The following is a 22,117-nucleotide window of genomic DNA, read 5'->3' as shown; positions in this document are numbered from 1 at the left end:
GAATTATCTCTCCCTCTATTTTTAACGGAATATTATTGGTGATGTTTTTCTTTTTGTTAAAGATTACTGCAGAGGATTTACCATGGGACAAGGGTAGTTTATTTTTTGTTAACCATTGAGTTATGTGAGTAAGACATATATTAGTTAATCTTATAAGATTATTTATATCTTCACCAACTGTTATGAGGGCTAAATCATCTGCATATTGAATTAGCCTGAAATTAGATGGAATAATGTCATGTAGCGCTTTGGTATATATGTTGAATAGTAGTGGGCTCAGGGGCGATCCCTGAGCCAGCCCTTTATCAGTGATGTTGGGTCCAATTATTTGGTATTCCCTATCTCGGATATAAATATTTCTGTTATTTAAGAATTCAAAAATTAGGTTATTATATGTATTGTTGTGATCTTGATTATTGATATGAGATAATATTTTTATATGTCATTTAATTTAATCAATGCATTAATAATAATCTAATTAATTTACCAGATCACATATCAATATGTTTTCAATCTCAGGGCTTTTTATAAAATTAATTACTTACATACGTGGCTTCTAAGTATTTCTTAATGGTTCCTAATCGGGATAGGAAAGAAAAGAGTAAAATAATAACACATATGGGTTACAATTGTAATCAAAATATTGTTTATTTTATTTAAATGGCAATCACTGCTTAATATTTGCTATATCTTATTATTCTTAAACATAACATTTACACATGGGAATCTTATTTCCTTTTGATTTCCAATTGAAAGTTTTTATTAACATTTAACTATTATGATTTATTAGCAACAATTCTATTTAAGTTTGATGAAGCTTTTCTGATATTATTGATTATATTTCTTCAATTTTAAATGTGGTATTTACTACGAAAAACCCATACATTCATGTCCAAACAAATGAGACTGACCTTTTTCTGGTGCACTGAGAATGTCTTCACACAAGACCCGTTTCCTGCTATCCTTGGCTGCAATCAAAACCTCGTCCTGGCTTCCAGTAATGTTCTCCTCTGAAACTAGCTCGTATAGCTCTCGTTTCCTGCTTCTGTCGTGATGCTGTGTTCTACCTTTTTCGAAACTGCAATCAGCTACCGGGAACTCTTGGCTCAAGGAGGTTCTTTTACTCTCAACCTGGCCTACCTCTCGTTCTACGATAGATACTACACACTCACGGAACTACACCGGCTTTTTCACTCTCCGTACACTACCGTCTACTACTCGACTTCACTTCTCGACAGCTCAAAACATTCTGATCTCTATTTGTCATTCATTCCCCTACTTTCTAAATATCCCTTCCAGATTCACAAACCAAAATTCCACCACCAACTCTCATTCGCAGTATTCCTCAAAACCAATTTTTAAACTTTCTAAATATGCTTAATGGATTTCAAAGAAAATAGTTAATTCCCATTCTAAAATTACTTTCTACTATATACAAATTTTAATGACCTTTTAACGATTTCACTTGAGTCTTATTTAATCACTTCTTAAAATTAAATATAACAATTTGTTGTATACAGGTTGTTCTAAATTTATATGCCCGTGGTTGAGAAAATTGAAAATATTTTATATTAAATTGAATTCTGTTTATAATTATCAAATTTTAATTTTCATATCACATAGAAATATAACAGTATATGGTATTTTTAAATCCGCCATTTTTCTATATAAAAGGTAGATATCTATATTATCATAAGCAGCTTTTAGATCAAGGAAGACCGTTAAAACCGCTTTTCTCTCAGTAAAAGCATTAAGTACTATGTGGGAAAGCGCTACATGCGCATTACTACATCCACTTTCTTTGCGAAAGCCCAGCTGATAGCTGGGCAAAATACTATTATGCTCTACGAACCATTCTATTCTATTTTTAATTATGTTTTCTAGAATTTTACCTACACATGACGTTAAGGCGATTGGTCGGTAACTTTCTGGACTGTTTGGACATTTAGTAGGTTTTAGGAAAGGTAATATTAGTGTTTGTTTCCACTGCCATGGTATCTTACTTGTTTTTAATATATTATTGAAAATTTTTATCAAATGGGATTCTGCTATTGTGGGTATGTTTTTTAACATCGAATAAGATACCTTATCCATACCAGTGGCCTTATCTTTTTTTGAGTATATTATATTAGTGTACTCAGTGTAGGTTATTTCCTCAACAGTTTCATTGCTAGGGCTCAGAAGTTTAAACCAGGGATCTACATTGCATGAAGTTAAATTATTTAGAATTTTTATCGAGGTTTCGTTATTGGGAAAAGTTACATGGCTATTAGAAAAATGAGTTTTAAATTTTTTAATTGTGTTCCAAATTTTTTTAACTGGAGTTTCCCTCGTAAGTGATCCACAAAATCGTCTAAAACTAGATTTTTTTTTAATTTGTAATTGTTTTTTAACGAAAGCTTTAATTCTATTACAGTTTATGTAATTTTCCACGGTTTGGTTATCTACATAGGTTTTGATTGCTTTTCGTCTATTTTTTATTAACTCATCGCATTCGTAGTCCCACCATGGTGCCCCCTTAGTTTTATCTCTAACTGTTATGTAAGGGATATTATCTTCTGCACTAGAATTGACAATATTATGCCATTCATTATAATCCACGTCATGTCGATCAGACAGCTTAGTTTCTATAGTGCCCATGTATTTTGGCCAATTTGTTTTTTTGAAATTTCTTCTGGTACCTAATATGCTGCCTCCATTTGAGGATTGTGTTTGGATAATTTCACATATAGTTGGGAAATGGTCACTTTGTCCACTATCTGGGTGTACCCACCAATGACACTTAGATGCTAAATCTTGAGTTACTATGGTAAGATCAACTGCTGATGGATTCTGCCCTGGTTGTACCATTCTGGTGGAGGTACCATCATTCATTATAACTAATTGTTCTTCATCAACGAATTCCATTATTATTTTCCCATTATGGTTGTTACCAGCACATCCCCATACCTGATCATGTGCATTTAAGTCTCCCATGATTATATAAGGTTTGCGAAAATCTTTTTTAATATTATTCCATGTTGATTGTTTTATTTGCTGACCTGAAGGGTTGTAGATATTAATTATATTTAGGTCAAATTTTGGTAAGTTTATACCTATCACCTGCATATTTGATGTTCTGTCAGAGTTGCTCACTCGTATACTAGTGTGTTCAAAACTATCTTTAATTAGGATCATAATGCCACCATATCCATCATATCTATCTTCCCTGTATATGAAATAGTTTTTTATATTTAATATATACGTGTTATTTGTCCATGTTTCATTTAATAAGATTACATCTGGTTTAAGTTCTTTAATGAAGATTTTTAAATTATCATAATTTGGTTTAATACTTCTAATGTTCCACTGCATGAGAGTGAAACAGCCTTGCATTTGGAATGTTTTATTTTTATTTTGATCCATAAAATGATGGGGGGTGATGAGTTAATATCTAAATAGCCTGTGTCAAACGTAGGTGAGCCTATGCTTTTAAAATTACAAATTTGTGCAATAAAATTGAGAACATGTTCTCTGTCTGAATTATTTAATTTACTAGCCATATTCATAATATCTTGAAGGGACTGAGAGCTTTCTCTGAAAACATTTTCAGAGGTTTGATTATTGGTTTTATTAAAATTTGGTGAATTTGGGGTACTATATGCCATGGAGGAAGTGGATGGCAACCTACCATTGGGGTTTAATATATTCTCGTTGTGTAGATCTTTATCGTATGTCCCATTATCTTGTGCTCGCCTTTTATTTCCTTTAAGTGTGACACTATAAGTGCTGGATTTTTGTTGATTACTGACGTGTGTCGTTCGTCTAGAGTTTAATGGGATACTTTGTGGTTCCAGGTTTTTAGTGCCTTGAAAGGCAGGGAAATCACTCGGATGGTTAATGAAATTATTGTTTTTTGTTTTTGGAATTTTTTCAGAAGCCTCAAAAAAAGATAGATTTTCTAAAGACATCATCTCTCTAATTTTTTTTTTGTCTCATAAATTCAGGACATTGATGGCTTATGCTATTATGCTCAATACTGTTACAGTGAATACATTTCATAACACACGTTTCATTTGGTTCATGTATTTTAGTACAATTAATGCATTTACTATTTTTTGTTTTGCACAGATTTTTGGTGTGCCCGTAATTTAAGCAGTTATAACACTGTATCACTGGCATTATATATGGCAAGACTCTATGTTCTATACCGCAGATCAATACTCCCCTCGGTAAAGTAGTCCCTGTAAAGGTATAACAAACAGTTCCAGTTGGGAGAAGTGTAACCACCTCCTCACTTTGGCTGCCCTGTTGAGATATCTCATCCATTTTTTGCTTAATTCTTCTATTAAAACGTTTGACATGAATAATTTTACAATTTTTTGTATTGGGTTCTGAGTATTTCAACAGGGTATCCTCTGTGAAGTCTCTATTGATAAATTTTACAATACCTTTACAGGTTACATTCTTATTAGGGATGAACAAGTCATATCCTTTATCTTTTAACGTATTTGAATCCAAAAAATCATTTGCCGCTTTTCTGTTTTTAAATTCCACACTAATTCTATTTATCCCCTTTTTATGAGTTTTAAAGATTTCGTTTAATTTTAGATCATAGATTTCTCTAGCTATGGCCAAATAGTTATATTTCCCGATATTCAAATTTTCATTATTGGATTCTATATAGACTTCAAACGGACCTTTATCATAAATATCATATCTAGATGGGATGTTATTTAAATTTATACTTTCTTTTTTATCAGTCACAATTATTTGTTTTTTGTTATTTCTTAAATTATTATTATTACTTAGATTGCCTATATAACTCGTATTTGTAGTCATTGGAACATCAAAGTTATCATTTTTTTCGATTAAATTTAAATCTGGGGGCCTATCACCCCCAGACGTGTCCCCCATTTTTAAAACTAGTTTGCTTTATTTATTTAAAATTTTTTTTAATTATTCTATTAAAGTGTTTTAATTTAGGCTATTAGAATTATAATTTATAAAAGATTTTATTAAAATACCTGACTTTCAAAAGCCGACAGCAATTCAAATTCTGACACCACTACCTTGTCAAAAAATCAATCAAACTTTAAATTCCAAATTATTAGCTATTTTTATGCAAATTTTCTCAGAATTAACTTCGGAATATAGTTCTTGCAGCTACGTGACAAAAATTATTGCAGTATTACTTTTTCTGTCTCAACTAAACGGCTTTTTCAGAGAACCGACAGTTAAAACCACAAGGTTCATGAATTATCATCATTTGCATTAGTTTTTAATATGGTTATATTTCGCTGTGTCTAGGTACACGATAACGTGTACGCAAATAACACGATAGGTATTTGGTTGACGTTAAGGTATTTTCTGAAAAAAGAATTATATAATAAACTTACAATCATACAATGTATAAAAAAAATAAAAGTTTCCATTGGGGTTCGAACCCGCTTATCAGCGCAGTTAGTATTGAAATTCATTCACCTTAAACTTTTACCCACTGAGACCATGTGTCATCATGTGCGAAGATCAACTAACTAAACGGATTAAACTTTTGACGGTTCTGAATTTAACCAAATTATTTTGATTTTGAATTGAAATTATTTAGAATTGAAAGAAATATTAGAATACAACAAAACATACGAGTAAGAAAACAATATATTAGGTGAATATTGATAGAAATTTTGATGGTAATCAAATTATGTAAATCAAAGCATTACATACTATTTTAGTAGGTTCTTTTTAAATTGTCCAAATAGGTAGCTCCTACCTATGAAATTTTTTATTAGGATACTGAAACATTTACAATTATTACGTACCTGTCGCTTTTAAAAACTATTTAAAAAGTCACTACAATATTATAAACTTGCATTTTCTCTGCCATCACAACAATAAAAACTAATATACACAACATTAATTTGTTTATCCAAAATCTCCATATTGAACAATTATTGACAGATGATTAACACCCAATCAGATCCCGTATAATGTTTATACCATACTGTCTGTGTGCGCATGCGCGCAGAATTATGAAATTTTACTCTCAATCGCTCCTAAAAGTATAACTTTAAAAAATTTATATTTTGTCGACAAAATATTAAATAGGCATCACATCTTTATAATCTTTCTAAGTTTGATCAATGTCTCATGATTATTTTGGTTTTTATTGCGACTGTAAATTGTTAATTAACAATTGAATTGTTGCTAAAATATTCGTTTAATTTTCACCGGCTTCTGCAGTTATAATCTATACCAAGAAAGCTTTTATTTCACCAAGTTCTTTAATTATTGATAAATAATTACTTGCCCAAAAAATTTATTTGAAAATTCGAGATTTTGATGGGAAAACCCACATTTTCCGAGGTAAATTTTCGTCGGAGCACATCGGGAAAAACATTCCTCTATGTAGAATTAAATTGGGGTGAATTTTTATTTGAGTGTTTTATGTGTAAAGTTAAAATCTTCGGAGTTATTCGCGAGCTCAAGCGAGGGTGCTGCCGCTTATTTGGAACTAGAGGAATTGGGATGAAAATATAAACCAATCATCCGTTAACCTATGTATGAACGTCGTTTGAAAGTTTGTCGGATGTGTTTATTTAATAAATAATTTATTTATATTAATTAATTACATCAATAACAATATTAATTATAGAAAAATACGATATCCCAATTACACCGGCCATTTTCATGCAACTGCACTGCCACCTATAGTCGATTGAGTTCGCGAATAGACCAATAATTGAAAAAAACACGATTTGGGGGCGCCATTTTGTTAATAAAAAAAGTAGCCAAAGAGCATATAGGATCATAATATTCGATTCCAGCAATAAAATTGCTGGTAAATAACCTTTCTTTGTACTTTACTAATTAGACCAGCGTATTATAACTATTTTTTTTTCAAAATTTAAAGATTATGCAAAAAACGAAAAATTTATATTTTGTCTATAAAATATTAAATAAGCATCTCATCTTTATAATCTTTATAAGTTTGATCAATGTATCATGATTATTTTGGTAATTAGTGCGATCGTATATTGTTAATTAACAATTGAATTGTTGATAAAATATTCGTTTAATTTTCACCGGTTTCTGGAATTACAATCTATACCAAGAGAGCTTTGATGTCATTAAGTTATTTAATTATTGATTAATAATTACTTACCTAAAACTTTATTTGAAAATTGGAGATTTTGTTGGGAAAACCCGCATTTTCCGAGGAAAATTTTCGTCGGAGCAAATCGGGAAAAACATATCTCTATGCAGAATTTAATTGCGATGAATTTTTATTTGGGTGTTTTTGATGTAAAGTTAAAATCTTCGGAGTTTTTGTTTTGGATTTTGTTTATAAAAAAAGTAGCACACTATCTGCGGACTTTGCATACCTATATTATTAATATATAGGATCTTATAATTCGATTCCAGCAATAAAACTGCCGGTACGTAACTTTTCCATGAATTTTGCTAATTAGCCCGGAGTATATTATGTATATTTCAAAAATCTGACGATTTGAGCGGGACGTTAGGAAATGGGCGAGTCAAAAAAATTTCACAAAAAAAGCGAATATTTCGCGAAATGAACGTCAGATCGAAAAACTAAAAAATACGTCTTCAATATTTTTTAAAAATCCATCGAATGGTACTAAACATGACCCCCCCGGGGAGGGGTGGGGGATAAATTTTAAATTTTAAATACAAACCCCGCGACATTTCGCAAAATGAACATCAGATCGACAAACTGCAAAATGCATTTTTAAAAGATTTTGAAAAATCTATCGAATGGTACCAAACACGACCCCCCACGGAAGTGGGGTGGGCGGTTACTTTAAAATCTTAAATGGGACCCCCAAATTTTTATTGCAAATTTGGATTCTTTACGTAAAAATAAGCAACTTTTATTCAACATATTTTTTCGAATTATGGATAGATGGCGCTTTAACACGTTAAGCCCCGGACCATCATGACATAATTTTTCTGTCAGACCGGAACATTTTTTTAATAATTTTGAAATAAGAATGGGTATAACTATTTATTTCTATTCTAAAATAAAAACAAAATACATTTTTTAAGTAAAAAAACAGCATGTACCAACAGGGTACACACGGTCTATTTATAATTATTTTTGTAATTTGTTTTAATGTGGACCATGTGTGCCATATTGGCTCACACCAGGAAGATAATCAAATACCTTCTCCCTAAGATATTTTAAGTTTAAAAATACAAAAACAATTTATTTTTTCAAAGAACATGTATGAATATTCACAAAACACTTAACACACATATATGCGGTATTAACGGCACATGCCGGACAAAAAGTGTATACCCTTTTGGCATTCTTCATCGCTGATGCTCTTCCTTCACGGTTCGAAAAGTTCTTGTAACATGCTGAACACCTTCCCCTTTTCTCTTTCTCGTCCAACGTATGCAGAGTTGTTAAAGAGTTTTCAGAAGTTGTTAAAGAGTTTTCAGAAGTTGTTAAAGAGTTTTCAGAAGTTGTTTGAGGCATTAAAAGACTTTGAACAATCTGTTCACGGAACTCAGTAATTGAGAGATGTTTGCCAGTAACAGATTTGTAGAGAACTAAAGAGTTCACAAGTGCGGTATTTGTTAGTAATTCCACAGCCAATTTACGATACCACTTCATACTTCGTCGAACAGGGGAATTATATGCAGCCTTTTGATCCGACACATCGATAAAAGATTTTGCAGAATTATAGTCAACAATGGTCGATGGTTTGGGAACAGGTCCACGTTTTGTTTGAACATCTATCATCAAAGGAATATCCTTGGTCGTTAAAAACAAAACGTCCCGTTTATCTTTCCATTTTCCGATAACAACTTTTGTATTACTCTGTAGATACTTCATGTCACCTCTTTTTAATTTTGCATTGACTACCGCTTTGGGATTATGTTTCCTATTGGAACGTAATGTTCCGACTAAATGGGTTTTCCTATTATTTAAATCATGAGCCAAGTCAACACTCGTATAAAAATTATCAGTATATAAACTTCTGCCTGTATCTAGAAGCGGTTGCATAAGTTCCATCACCACTCTGGATGCTAACGACTTTTCAGATGGTTGCATCTCTTTTCCACCGTACACTTTAACGGCGTACGTATATCCATCTACGACGCAAAGTTTAAACAATTTGACTCCATATTTGTGTCTTTTTCCAGGAATGTATTGCAAAAAACTAACTCTACCACGAAATGGCACCATAGTTTCGTCAATACATAACGATTCTCTAGGAGTACACATTTTCTGAAACTTTTCATTTAGTATTTGTACAAGAGGAGAAATTTTGTAGAGTCTGTTTCCAGGTGGGCAGCTCTCGTTATCTGAAATGTGAAAGAAGTGTAATAATATTTCAAATCGACTTCTACTTATTTCACACATTTTAGAAACTTCATTTTTGTAAAGTAAATTGTTACTCCAATAATTTCTGAGTTTCGGTTTTCTGTCTAACCCCATCCAAATAATGAGAGCCAAAAATCGAAGCAATTCTTTTCTGTCAATTGGTCTCCAGTTACTCATAAGCGAATGTTTCGTTATTGACTCATTTACAATACCAGCGATTATGGTTTGTTCGGCGTATTTATTAGTTTCAGTAACCAACAAATCTTGCACTTGACGGTCGATAAACAGTAGGTAGAAATCTATTGGTTTGTGGTCTGTAAGTTTTGCGAGTTCTTCCTGATTTATTCCTGAAGTAAATGATAGTTCGAACTTATTGAGATCATCTGGATTTGGCACATCGCTCCATGTTATTTTATTTCTTGATACAACATCGTCAATAACAGCTTCCAGGCTAACGTTTGCAGATTCAGCTTTTTCTACAAAGCAAAAAAAAAGTAAACTACAAACAGAATTTGTGCATTCCTAAATAACTTACCTATCCTTCTTGTATCAGCCTCCTTTTGGATACAACTAGGACCTGCAGTTATTTTATTTCTTGATACATCGTCAATAACAGCTTCCAGGCTAACGTTTGCAGATTCAGCTTTTTCTACAAAGCAAAAAAAAAGTAAAATACAAACCGAATTTGTGCATTCTTAAATAATTTACCTATCCTTCTTGTATCAGCCTCCTTTTGGTTAGAACTAGAACCTGCAGTAAATTCTTTGCAATTTTGTGTTTGTTTGCAAATTTTAGCTTTTTTTCTACGAGACTCATATTCACTACTGTATGAGTCTGAAGAACCATCAGTAACATTTTCATTGTACACTGGATCGGCATCAGAATCATAAAACGTACTTTCAGACATACTACTATCACTAAAGTCACTCTCCTCAGCAAGTCTGCGAAGTTCGTCTTCCGATAGTCCTTTACGGAACATTATCTTATTTTTTAGTTCCACTTTTTAACAAAAAACTGAAGAGAAAATAGTGTTAGCCTCGTTAGACGTTCGAACCGATACTGACTGAAGCATGTTAGAAATTATAACCTAACCTGTTTGTGAACACGTGGTTTAACGGACCAACCTCTGATTTTGTTTACCACAGACCGTTTACACACATTTATACATAAGAAAGCACGGCAAATGCGATCCTCGACGAGCCACGGCATTAGGAACACGACACTTCGCTGTGGCCTGATAGGTACACACGGTCCCAGATAAAACTAGAGTGTGTGCCAGTGTGGTACACATGGGGCTTAACGTGTTAATCGGAAAAAACGATTGGTGGAAATGGAAAATTAAATTAAAAAATGGAAAGTTCCCACTAAAATGGAAAATTTTGCTTAACTTTTTTTGGCTTTAGGTCTTAATAATCACAACCCAATAGGTCCCCATAACGCTCGAGTGACTGCAAATTTAGCATACTTGGCTCCCCTACCACTGTATTGCAATTTTGAATGTATCTGTTAAAAACTTTATCGGAGCATAAATTGATTTTTAGTGATATGTAGTTATATTTAAGTACCGGCCTAACAAAAGAGATAAAAATCGCCGTGTATACGGTAACGTTTTTAATTGATCTGTTTTCATATCGCCTCCCGCGAGAAATGCGTGTTCCAACTGTACGAATTTAAAAATAGTCCCTTCCACCTAAAAATAACCGTAATTTTTTATTATACGTTCATAAATACGAAATATTCCGAAACAAAAACGGCAGAATGAAAATATCGCCAAATAGGTACAAGGACACTACGTAAATTAATTAATGTATTTTTTCTACAAACGTGTTAAAAATGCAATTTTTAGCACTCCATAGGAGCCTTAAAAATGTCACTTTAAAGCACTAGGCGCTTTAAAATTTTTAAGGCACTGCAGTTAAAAATGAAATGTCAAATTTTGAAAGCAAACGTCAAAATATTTATATTTCATTTAATAACATTAATTTGCGCAATTTGAAAAATGAATTTCTTGCACTGCAGTTTTCCATTTTCCATGGTTAAGGCGGAATGAGTAGAAATAACTGAATTTCCAATAGAAGTTGAGGCCACAATATCTTCGGATGTTCTTGGTGATGTTCGCTGCACCGGTAGCAGATTTCGGGCAATCAAATTCTTATTTTCCAAAGAATCCTCGATGTACCCCTCAGCAACGGTAGAAGATCTCCACCCCCATGACGCTTAATTGTCGTCAAATTTGCGCCAGCATCGGCAAGTAAGGTAGCTGAAGAGCGACGAAAACAATGCCCCGTATAAAAGATCGGATTTGGAACTTCCAGAAATCTTGCTATAGCAGCAGGAATTTTTCCAAACGAATTAATTCCAATCGGATTTCTGGTACATTTACCTTTCAGGTACTTCAGAAAAAATCGCCGATGTCCGACATTTGCCAGTCGAAGAGCCGCATATTTTCGATAAATATCCAAATAGATTTTTTCAATAATAGTGAAACTTCGTGAAACATTGGTTTTAGTATCTTATATTTTAATCAGTAATGAAGTACCCATATCTTCCACATCGTAAATAGTCCACTGACAAAGCTCCTCCCTGCAACAGGCACCAAATATTCCCACAATCACAGCTACTTTCATCAGAAGATACTCATCATCTAATGCACACTTCAAAAACTGGTCAATTTGGTCTCTAGTCAAGATTTTTGATTTTTTTGCCGGTAACCTTCTGCTTGACGCTTTAAATACGCGATAAGCTTAAAATATTTGCTGATATCTACGTCGCTATTTATCCGTAGCACAGATTTGATCATCGAATAATTCGACCACAAAGATGATACCACAGAAACGCCTTTCGCTTCACACCAATTCTCAAAATTATTATAAGCGATATCATATTGCATTCTGGATTTCCTCGGCAACAAATCCAGGATAGCTCGACTGGCCGCTACCTCTATATCTTGAAATTGATCTTTTTCTACGATATTTTCTTGCATTTTAACGAAAAATCCACAACCGCGTTTTAAAAAACTAACAGACGTCTGACAGATGCTTCAATACTTCCGTAAACAATTAAGTCAACAATGGTACAAATATTGTATGATATACGTGTTAAAAGTACATTTTTAAGGCACTTATGTGAATTGCAGAATTCGCTTCGCTCATTCTGCAAACCTTCACATGCGAGCCTTAAAATTGTACTTTTAACACTTCTATCATAAATAACTATTAGAAGAAAATATAACAACTAGTGCTAAACGATTTGGTCAATATTTGGATAGATTTGAAATCTTCGTCTGCTTTTCCTCTTTATATCCAATTCTGCTTGTTTATTGGCGGATATATGCCTCTATGGAAGGTTGTCACACCATATTTTACTAGGTCTACCGATACTTTTACCGATTGGTGATTTATCTCTTGCTATTTTGACCACACGTGTCTCACCCATTCTGCTTTATGTGGTTATTCCATTCTTTTTTTTCTATCTAGTGTCCATTCGTTTATACATTGTACGTTACATTGTCCTCTTTTCAAGGTCATGTCAAGGTATTTTATTTCCATTACTTGTTCAATGTTCAGAAATACATGGAAAATATTGATGGAGACCTATATCCAGCCAGCAGTGGATATATCCAGGTTCAATGATGTTGATGATGATGATGACTTGTTCAATACTGATATCAATCTAATTGGTTCTTTACTGATTACTATTGTTTTAGTTTTCTGAGACGAAATTATTGTCATAGTGAATTCTTTTGCTTTTCAGGCTGCACCATTCAACCGGAGGGCCTTCTTCAATAACCACAACCTCTTTCTTGGTATACAAGTAAGAAATCTGCGATGCTACGTCTTTTCTATCTTGGAATGGTGTTGAATTGTGGACCTGGAATGGTGATGGAACCGAGGTTCAGGAAGAAGAAGAATATCATGGTCAAAGAACCTCAGAACCTGATTCAATATAACATTTGTGTAGCTTTTCTGTATCTTTATACGACATTTTCAACAGTTTTGTTCTTTACTGGCCTAAAATACAAAATGTACGAAAGCTTTAAAATCTCGAGACTCCCACGATAGAGACTATAAATTAAATGTAGAAATATCTGTCCAAATAATGCAAGGTTTAATAAGAATATTAACATATGTGAGTTGAGAGAAGTGTCAAGTAGATACGTGGCATAAAAATCTATAGTTCTATCTAGAAAAGTTGTTTTAAAATTTATTCATGAATCACCGAATGAGAAGTTTTTAATGAAAAAACTGGCAATATCCCAAACATGACAGCTGTATATGCATCCGACTAAATATTGTTAAGGCAATATTTACACAATACGTTGATTCATATTTGATAATTGTTATTAAAAGTTATTAAGGGCATAGGCGCAAAATGTCGCCTGTCAAAATGTTCAATGTGTTTTAAATGTATTCATTTTTTTTGAATACTGAGAAAACTAATAAGTATTTTTGAAAAATTTAAACGCATAATGAAAGATTACGTTATTATCGAGGGTAGAAAGTCCCTGGAAACTTCTATAATATTTGTTTTTTCTATAATGTATAATGTTTGTTTTAATAAGTTACAGGGGTGAAAAAAAATTTAGTGTGATTTTTAATTTTAAATATCTCATTCAAAAGAAACTTTTTGTTTATTCTAATGGGCCGGCTACACACAACTTCTTGCCTGTGCAGTCCAAAACTGTGCAGGCATGACGGAACAAAAAGACGGTACACCGTACGTTGTCCACACGTGCAGACTACGTAAAAACTGGACCTCGCAAACTTCAGTCTTTAGAGAACTCAACACGATGAGCTTTTTCGTTCTTTATTTCTGAAATTCATGCATTTAATAAGTACAGATGCTATTATTAGAGACTAACTGTGCAAAAATAACAGAAAAAAATAGGGAGTTACTTACAGCATAACGAAATTGAGAGTTAAAAACTCTGTCATTTGCGTGAATTCTTCTCTGATTATCTGAAAAGAGAAAGAAAATATTAATAAAGAGAGAAACTGTCTATTTTGTTTTTATACTGAGGATTTTGATTTTTTTAACAACCTAACAATAAATTCAATAAACCTATTTAGCCATGAAAATTCCTTGAAAACATTTGTTCATTTCTTCAATACATTGCATCTAATTTATTAGTCACAAGACTATTACAAACAATTTTATTCGTTTTCTAGAAATCAAAATATCGTTTTTCGTTCAAATGCTAAATACTTTTGAAAGTAAACAGTGATATGGCAAGAAATCGCAATAATATTATTAATTTAGAAATAAGTTCCATTAAAAACATTAAAAACACATTAAGCAATAAAAAAAGTTTTGGGTTCCAAACTATATAAATGTGAAATTTACCATACTAAATTCCAATAAGTAAGCGATGCAATGCATGTAAACAACGATTTAAGTTGTTAAATATGTTCAAAATTTATCTACTCGTTCCATAATAACAGTATATTATTAAAAAGACTATCACTTTTCTCGGTTATTAGTTTTTATTGTATAGTATATAAATTATTGTAGTCACTGAATCCATAAACTTGCGTGCATAGAAATCTGCCCACTTAAAAATTTGGTCATTTTTAATGTCTTAAATTTCCTAAACCTGTTGTCCGATTTAAGTGATTTTTTCAATATGTTATATATAGCCTTATTCTTTAACAATATCAATGTAATAATATTGTTGCTAAACAAGTAAATTTTCATTGTATACCGGGTGTACGAATCAAACTGTGTCTTTTTCTCAAAGTTCGCATCATCACGCTGTTGAAGATTCTAGCATTTATAAAATACTGAAATTAAAGCCCAACCAGAGCTTCGGGTTTTCTTAACCGTCTGTTTTTTGATTCATTCGCTTATGTTGGATAATAAAAAAGTTAGGTACCTACTTTAACAACTAGCCATGTTCTTCATCAGTACAGGGTGTTTCTAAATAAGTGCGACAAACTTTAAGGGGTAATTCTGCATGAAAAAATAATGACCGCTTGTTTTATAAACATATGTCCGCAAATGCTTCGTTTCCGATATACGGGATGTTGAATTTTTTCTTACAAACTGACGATTTATTTATTGCTCTAAAACCAGTTGAGATATGAAAATGAAAGGGCCTAGCCGGGTAAGATGATGAAAAATGCCCCCAACTCGATTCGAATTCTATATCACCGTTTAACACATATAGAGAAACTCAGTTTCTGAAATTTTTAGCCCCCTAGGTGGTCACGTGACCCGCCTAGAGCCTAATTACGCTTTTTATGTTTTTATCTTTTATCTCAGCCGCATCGAAAACTAGTGAAAAACTTTAAATAAAAAAGTTGTAGGTTTCAAAAAGTTCTGTCCGAAAAATTTTTTTTTGGTAACTTCAGTTACTTTGTAAGGGTTAAGATGTTTTATTTTTTGCATAAAAATGGCGCGTCGTATGAAAAAATGGGAAGATAGATTTTTTGTCACAAATTGAACGAGAAATTCAAAAATGATGTTATTTTGAAATATGTCAGTGGCGTACTATCTTTTTTCTTTAAAAAGTTCAGACCATTACCCGCATGCGCGCCAATGATGAATATAAAATTCTTAATTGTATGTCAAAAATGCACAATAATTACCTCTTAAAACCCGCCAAATTTTATTACAATGTTGCCAGTAGTTTCGGCAAAGTCGTAAAAATGTGTAAAATTTTGTTTTCTTCAAAAAGCGAAAAAAAAAGAAGTGAAAAAATGCGGTTTTATTTTTAAAAGTACGTTTCACCAATTTTAAAAAGCTGAAAAAATTCAGTTTGACATATTATGCAAAAATACACGTTATATATTTTTTCGTGAGACCGAATGTCTTAGTTATTTTTTTATACTCATTTAAAATTTTAAAATGGTTTAAAATTTAAATTTCCCGCCAAAAATTAAAATAAAATTTTTCATACAGAACTTTTTGAAACCTACAACTTTTTTATTTAAAGTTTTTCGCTAGCTCTCGATGGGGCTGAGATAAAAAATAAAAACATAAAAAGCCTAATTAGGCTCTAGGTGGGTCACGTAGCGACCTAGGGGCTAAAAATTTCAGAAAGTGAGTTTCTCTATATTATGTTCTAAACAGTGACCTATATGGAATTCGAATCAAGTTGGGGGCATTTTTCATCATCTTACCCGTCTAGGCCCTTTATTAGGTTTATTGCGAATTTTTTGACATACAATTAAGAATTATAAATGCACCATTGGAGTGCATACGGGTAATATGATCGGTCATATTACACGTATGCGCGCCAATGGCGAATATTAAACTCTAAATTTTATTGTATGTCGAAAAATGTGCAATAACTACGTCTTAAAACCCACCAAATTTCATTTGCATATATCAACCGGTTTTAAAGCAATAAATAAACGCTGTACTTAAACTGCCGTCAAACGGTCTTGTACTATAATGCCGTTAACAGCTATGACGTCATTCGTATAATGCGTTTGACGGCATTTTCTTCGGCTGCCGTTGTGCCGTTCGCTTTCACTTGCAGTTCAGCATATATACACGTGGTGAGTTAATGCACTAGTTGACGATTTTTTAAATAAGACAAATAACCGCTTGGAATCTATTAACAGTTTATACACAGCTCGTTTACAATTATTTCAAGTTTAGAGACAGAGAGGGATCATAAGGCAGTTTATGGTATTTTAAAGAAACCCGTCGATATGTTTCCGGAAGATTCTGATGAAAAAAAAATATCTTACATTGCTCACACGTGAAGCCTCGAAGCATGTTTTAAGAGAAATTCGTAATTCTAAACAAATCAGAGATATTACAATTTTTGCAGACGGTGATTACATCATTACCGATAGTCAGGGTTTCACAAATACTTCCGTTTCTTCGTGCAACTGTATAATCTATGATTCAATGATTTTATCTTGCAAGCATATTTTTATATTGAGACGGCGCGGCATTTGCAATTAGAGCTTTTTGATAAAATGATCCTAAATCATAGATGGACAATGGACTATTATAAAAATAACCAAAGAACATTAACGTCTTTGATTGAAGAAAACGAATCGACAGAATATGAGTTACCAAGTAGATCTAACTAATATGTCTATATCATTGACCACATAAGGGTATCGACCACCAAGTTCCTATGCACAAAGAAGAAAAAAATGTCTTTTGTTATGCAATGAACTAGCAGATTTAGCTGCACAACGTACGGGCATGTTATTTGAGCAAATGTTTACTCTATTAAAACATCTCAAAACACTGTGGGCCAATTAATGATACTGCTGTTCAACTTACACCTATAGATCTTACAGACGAAAATGACACGCAAGTTATTATTGACAGTAATGATGAAGTTGTATTTGAAACTGACACTTAAGTTATTATTGAAAGTAATGATGAAGTTTTATTTGAAAATGACACGCAAGTTATTATTGAAAGTAATGATGAAGTTGTATTTGAAAGTGAAAATAAGCTTGTGTGGTGAGGTGGTTCGTCAAGAGATAAGTAGGGTAGATAACGTGGAGGGGAATATACAAGAGTCAAGTCCAGAAAATGAACTTCCTATTACTCACCAAACTCTTCAAGTGAACGATGTTGCTTTGTCGACAATTAAAAGGCCAGTGGCAGTAAAGAAACAAGGACGCCCAAAAGTACAGGGCCTGCCAGCAATAGGACTACCAAAGAAAAAGAAAAGGACCCCAAAACATTTTCAAATAGATCAAGGGTTCCATTCCAAAGAAAGCATTCAATTTCTATAATTAATTTTTTTGCTTAGTTTACAACAGGTTTTACAATAAATAAAGACTAATTTTATTATGTATTTATCATTACCCATAATTAAAATACGTTTTAATACTTCACTTTGTTTTCTTTTTCGTTTATAAGAAAATCTTCTAATATTAATATATTCTTTATCAGAAATTAATACTAAGATGGCCAGCCTCCAAGCGAACGGCAGCCGAAGAAAATGGCGTCAAACGAATCATAAGAATGATGTCATAGCTGTTAACGGCATTATAGTGCACGACCGTTTGACGGCAGTTTAAGTACAGCGATAAATAAATCGTCAGTTTGTAAGAAAAATTTCAATACCCAATATCTCGGAAACGAAGCATTTGCGGACATACGATTATAAAGCAAACTGTCATTATTTTTCATGAAAAACATGGCTAGTTGTTAAAGTACCTAACTTTTTAAAGGTCCAACATAACAGAATGTTAAGAAAACATGATGCTATAGCTGGGTTTTCATTTCAGTATTTTGTAAATGCTAGAATATTCCACAGGGTAATGCGAACTCTGAGAAAAAAACAAAGTTTGATTCGTACACCCGGTATACAATGAAAATTTACCTGCTTAACAACAATATTATTACAGCGGCATTGTTAGAGTAAGGCTATAACATATTTAAAAAAATCATTTAAATCGGATAACAGGTTTAGAAAATTCGAGATATCAAAAATGACCAAATTTTTAAGTGGGCCGATTTCTATGCCCTCAAGTTTAGATAGTGAAAAAATAATCTTATTAATTAAATTAATGAATAATTTACGCGATTATGTGTACAAGTACATAACTGTTATCCAAAAATATATCGTACAGGAATTTTATTTAAATCATTTTAACTAATATACTGTCATAAATAAATAAAGGCAGAGAGGAAGAAAAAGAAGAAGAAAATCTAACTATCCAAAGTATAATAATTTGTATGCATAAATTTTGTCAATTTGTATTACGTTAAAATACATAGTTCGATTTTAAAATATTTAATTTTTTGTATTCACCATGTAAAATAGGTACCGATTGAAATTACCCAGTAATTTAGTTTAACAATGGTAAAATAATTCTATGATCTTTGGACAAATGTTTACAATTTTATCAGTGCGGGTAGATTTGATAGAAAGTACTTCTAAGAACAATTAGTACTCGAAAGCGATTATAAGACGTTTTTGTTGTCGGAGTTATGAGAAACATTTGAAAAAAGCCGGGATTTTAGATTTCCGAGAAAGTGGTAAAAGTACTGAGGACTGGAAAATTTGGAAGCGTTAATATAGGACGTAGTAGGGATATGTGTTTGGACCAATATAACTGAAGGAATGTAATTGATGGAAGGGGAAGTTGAGCAAGACAGTTTTTTGGCAAAGAAAGAAGAGGCAGTGTATTCCCGATAGCCAAAAGGAGCAGTTTGTGTTTAAAAAAAGGTGTCGGTCTTCGTTAATCAAAGCCTTATAGGCACCCGTAAACAAAAAGTACTAAGTAAAAGTTTTTTTTTAAGTTAACATTAAATTCAGTGACAAGTGATAGCAGGTGTACTTGTTGTATTCAAACTTTTATAATATCTCTCTATCAATATTATCTGTTGCGAGGATTTCGGTTTCCTTTGGTTTCATCGACCGACGCCTACATAAAGAGTCCAGTGTAATTGGACATAAACTTTTACATAAACAATTTCGTAATCGAAAGTCGTAATCATTAGTCTCAGCATCCGTATGGCTTGCAAATTGTAGAAGCCTCGGAGGTGTAACCAGAGAAGGTTCCCATTGTTTTCATTCTGGTGGGATATGTTATATGCCATTAGAGTGAAAACTTAGTCTTTTGCTAGCAGTTGCCGCTAGGGCATCTATGCCATTTCGTTCGTTGCAATTCGGGACTGCACGCTGGGGTTTGTTTTGGTTGGATCAGGGAGAGCAGCATATGTGCCTCCTGATGAGAGACTAATAAGTTTCGAAACCGGTAGAGGTGCTTGCAGCACTCTCTGATTGGACTGGAATATGGTTCGGCTGTATTTTCGTTTTGCAACGAAATTGAAAATGGTTATTCATTTTTAATTTCGTAATTTTTTTAAATTGACTTTTGTTTACCAGTTATAATTCATTTTGGCATCTATACTGGGTAACTTTGTATTTTAGAATAATTTGCGGTAGTTTTCATATTCGTTTACATTTATTGTGCATAATCATTTCATAGCTTGTTTGTTTTACAGTTTTATTCTATTATTAAAATTTGTGTTTGATTTCTTTGGCATAATCAATTTTTGTTAATATACGGTTATATTTTACATTTGAATTTTATTTTTCCATGAGTTTTCTCTGAGTATTGGTTTTGCATTTCTGTGATTGGATGACGTAAAACCCTGAGATAATTTATTAATTTGAGCTAGCCCAATAAAAGATTTGTTATATAATAATAATTAAAAATAAATGTAAGTGTAATTTTAAATGCTTACATAAAGAAAATAAGTAGAATCAAAACAATACATATTTTAATTTTAATCACAATTACATTCATTGCTTCAAATAAGCTCAATATTGCCCCCGTATTTTGAAGAAAATAACTGAACTGTCAAATATGTATTCATTGAAGTTGACAACGACGCGCGACGTCCCGTATGGAATCGAAAATTAGAAAAATGAAAGTCATCCCTATTGTAACAAATTGCTGGCGACAGACAAACAAAAGTAAATTGCCAACTTAACAGAATGCAACATAGAGAAAATGAAAAATGCTTCAAAATGAAAAAGGAGCGACAGGGCAATTAACGAAACAATACTCCATTCCATGCAAAATTTTGCTATGAATGTACAAGGGCAGGAATTACAAATAAAATGTTAATTTGCTGTTTTAATAGTTGTCTAAAATGTCCAATTACAGACTATAAATATTCCTTATATACAGGGTGGGGCATTAGTGCGAGATAGTAAAATTACCCGTTTGTCGTAAAAGATACGAAAAAAAGTTAATTAGGTAAAAGTTGGGGCACAGATAGGACTATACCTTAAAAATATTTTCAAATATACAGGACCACCCGTATTGACAGGGTGACACAAACTTATGTTTTTTAAATGGAACACCCTGTATATTTTTACATTTTTGGATTCTCCTCGATGTCTTCATACATAAAACATAGGGTTTTGTGATAATATACGATGCAGTTTTAAAGATAATTACGTTTTTTGTTAACTTCGTAGCAACATTCACACCTTGTAGAATTGTAGTGATTTGACATCAAAATTTCTATTTATGTTCAAAAGATTTTTAATAGAGTCTACTATTGTTAAACATTATTAATATAGCGAAATGTTTAATTTTAGTATACAGGGTTGGTCGAAACTCGGAATGAGTGTTTTCTCGGAATGTTTTATATTCGTAATTCTTTAAGCCAAACATTAATTGCAACAAAAATTACGTGAAATTTATTAGGTGGCCGTGAAAATATTCAATCAAAAATAAATATTCGAAAAAAAAATACTCTAAAAAAAATCTAGACTGATCCTTAATTTATTAATATTGGATGAGATCACCTGCCATATCCGGATCAATGTGGCAACAGACCAATCCGGATATAAAAAAATCCGGATATCAAGACCACGTCTTTTATAGTCTCTGAGACGTTTTCTCCTTCATACATTCCAGTAATCAACGCCGTCAATATCTTTCGTCGATAGACACGTTTTAGAGATTCTATAATAAATTATTTCGCCATCTTTTAGTTCTTTTGGGTCGGGATGAGAGGGTGCGTGTGCGTTGTCCAACAGCAGGACTGCCTTTCTCGGTAGATTTCGGTAGATCCGGACGGCGCAGAACTGTCCGGATATGGGGAGGTCCGGATATGGCAGGTTGTACTGTACTTGCGTAGTTAAGGTTGCTGATGCGTAAAATATTAATAAAAACATACAATATTCTACTTTACATATAGTTGGCTATGATACTTTTGCTTAAACATTTGATATTATATAGTTCCAGTTGTTTTGTTACCATTACTAGTCTGAATTTTTCTAATTAGGAGCTGATTAATATGGTTTTTGTGCTAAGAGAGTAAGCATAACAAAAT

At 32.6% G+C, this 22,117-nt stretch overlaps 2 protein-coding genes across 6 annotated transcripts in view; both read right to left on the bottom strand.

Annotated features, from left to right (window-relative positions):
* LOC126889419 (probable phospholipid-transporting ATPase IM) overlaps positions 1–22,117 on the bottom strand; it is a 534,973-nt gene that overhangs the window by 138,185 nt on the left and 374,671 nt on the right. For all 5 annotated transcript variants that reach the window (XM_050657714.1, XM_050657713.1, XM_050657712.1 and 2 more), the window contains one exon: positions 14,234–14,292. In XM_050657714.1, coding sequence (XP_050513671.1) covers positions 14,234–14,292 — 59 coding nt within the window. The remainder of the gene's footprint in view (positions 1–14,233; positions 14,293–22,117) is intronic.
* LOC126889424 (uncharacterized) lies at positions 9,555–10,634 on the bottom strand. Its single transcript, XM_050657730.1, has 2 exons — positions 10,043–10,634; positions 9,555–9,983 (listed from the first exon to the last, which is right to left on the bottom strand). Exons 1-2 carry the CDS (start codon positions 10,311–10,313, stop codon positions 9,811–9,813), a joined length of 444 nt encoding a protein of 147 aa, XP_050513687.1. The 5' UTR covers positions 10,314–10,634; the 3' UTR covers positions 9,555–9,810.

Source organism: Diabrotica virgifera, chromosome 8 (assembly GCF_917563875.1).
Source record: "Diabrotica virgifera virgifera chromosome 8, PGI_DIABVI_V3a".
Classification (NCBI taxonomy): domain Eukaryota; kingdom Metazoa; phylum Arthropoda; class Insecta; order Coleoptera; family Chrysomelidae; genus Diabrotica; species Diabrotica virgifera.
This window is presented reverse-complemented; position numbering and strand designations above follow the sequence as displayed.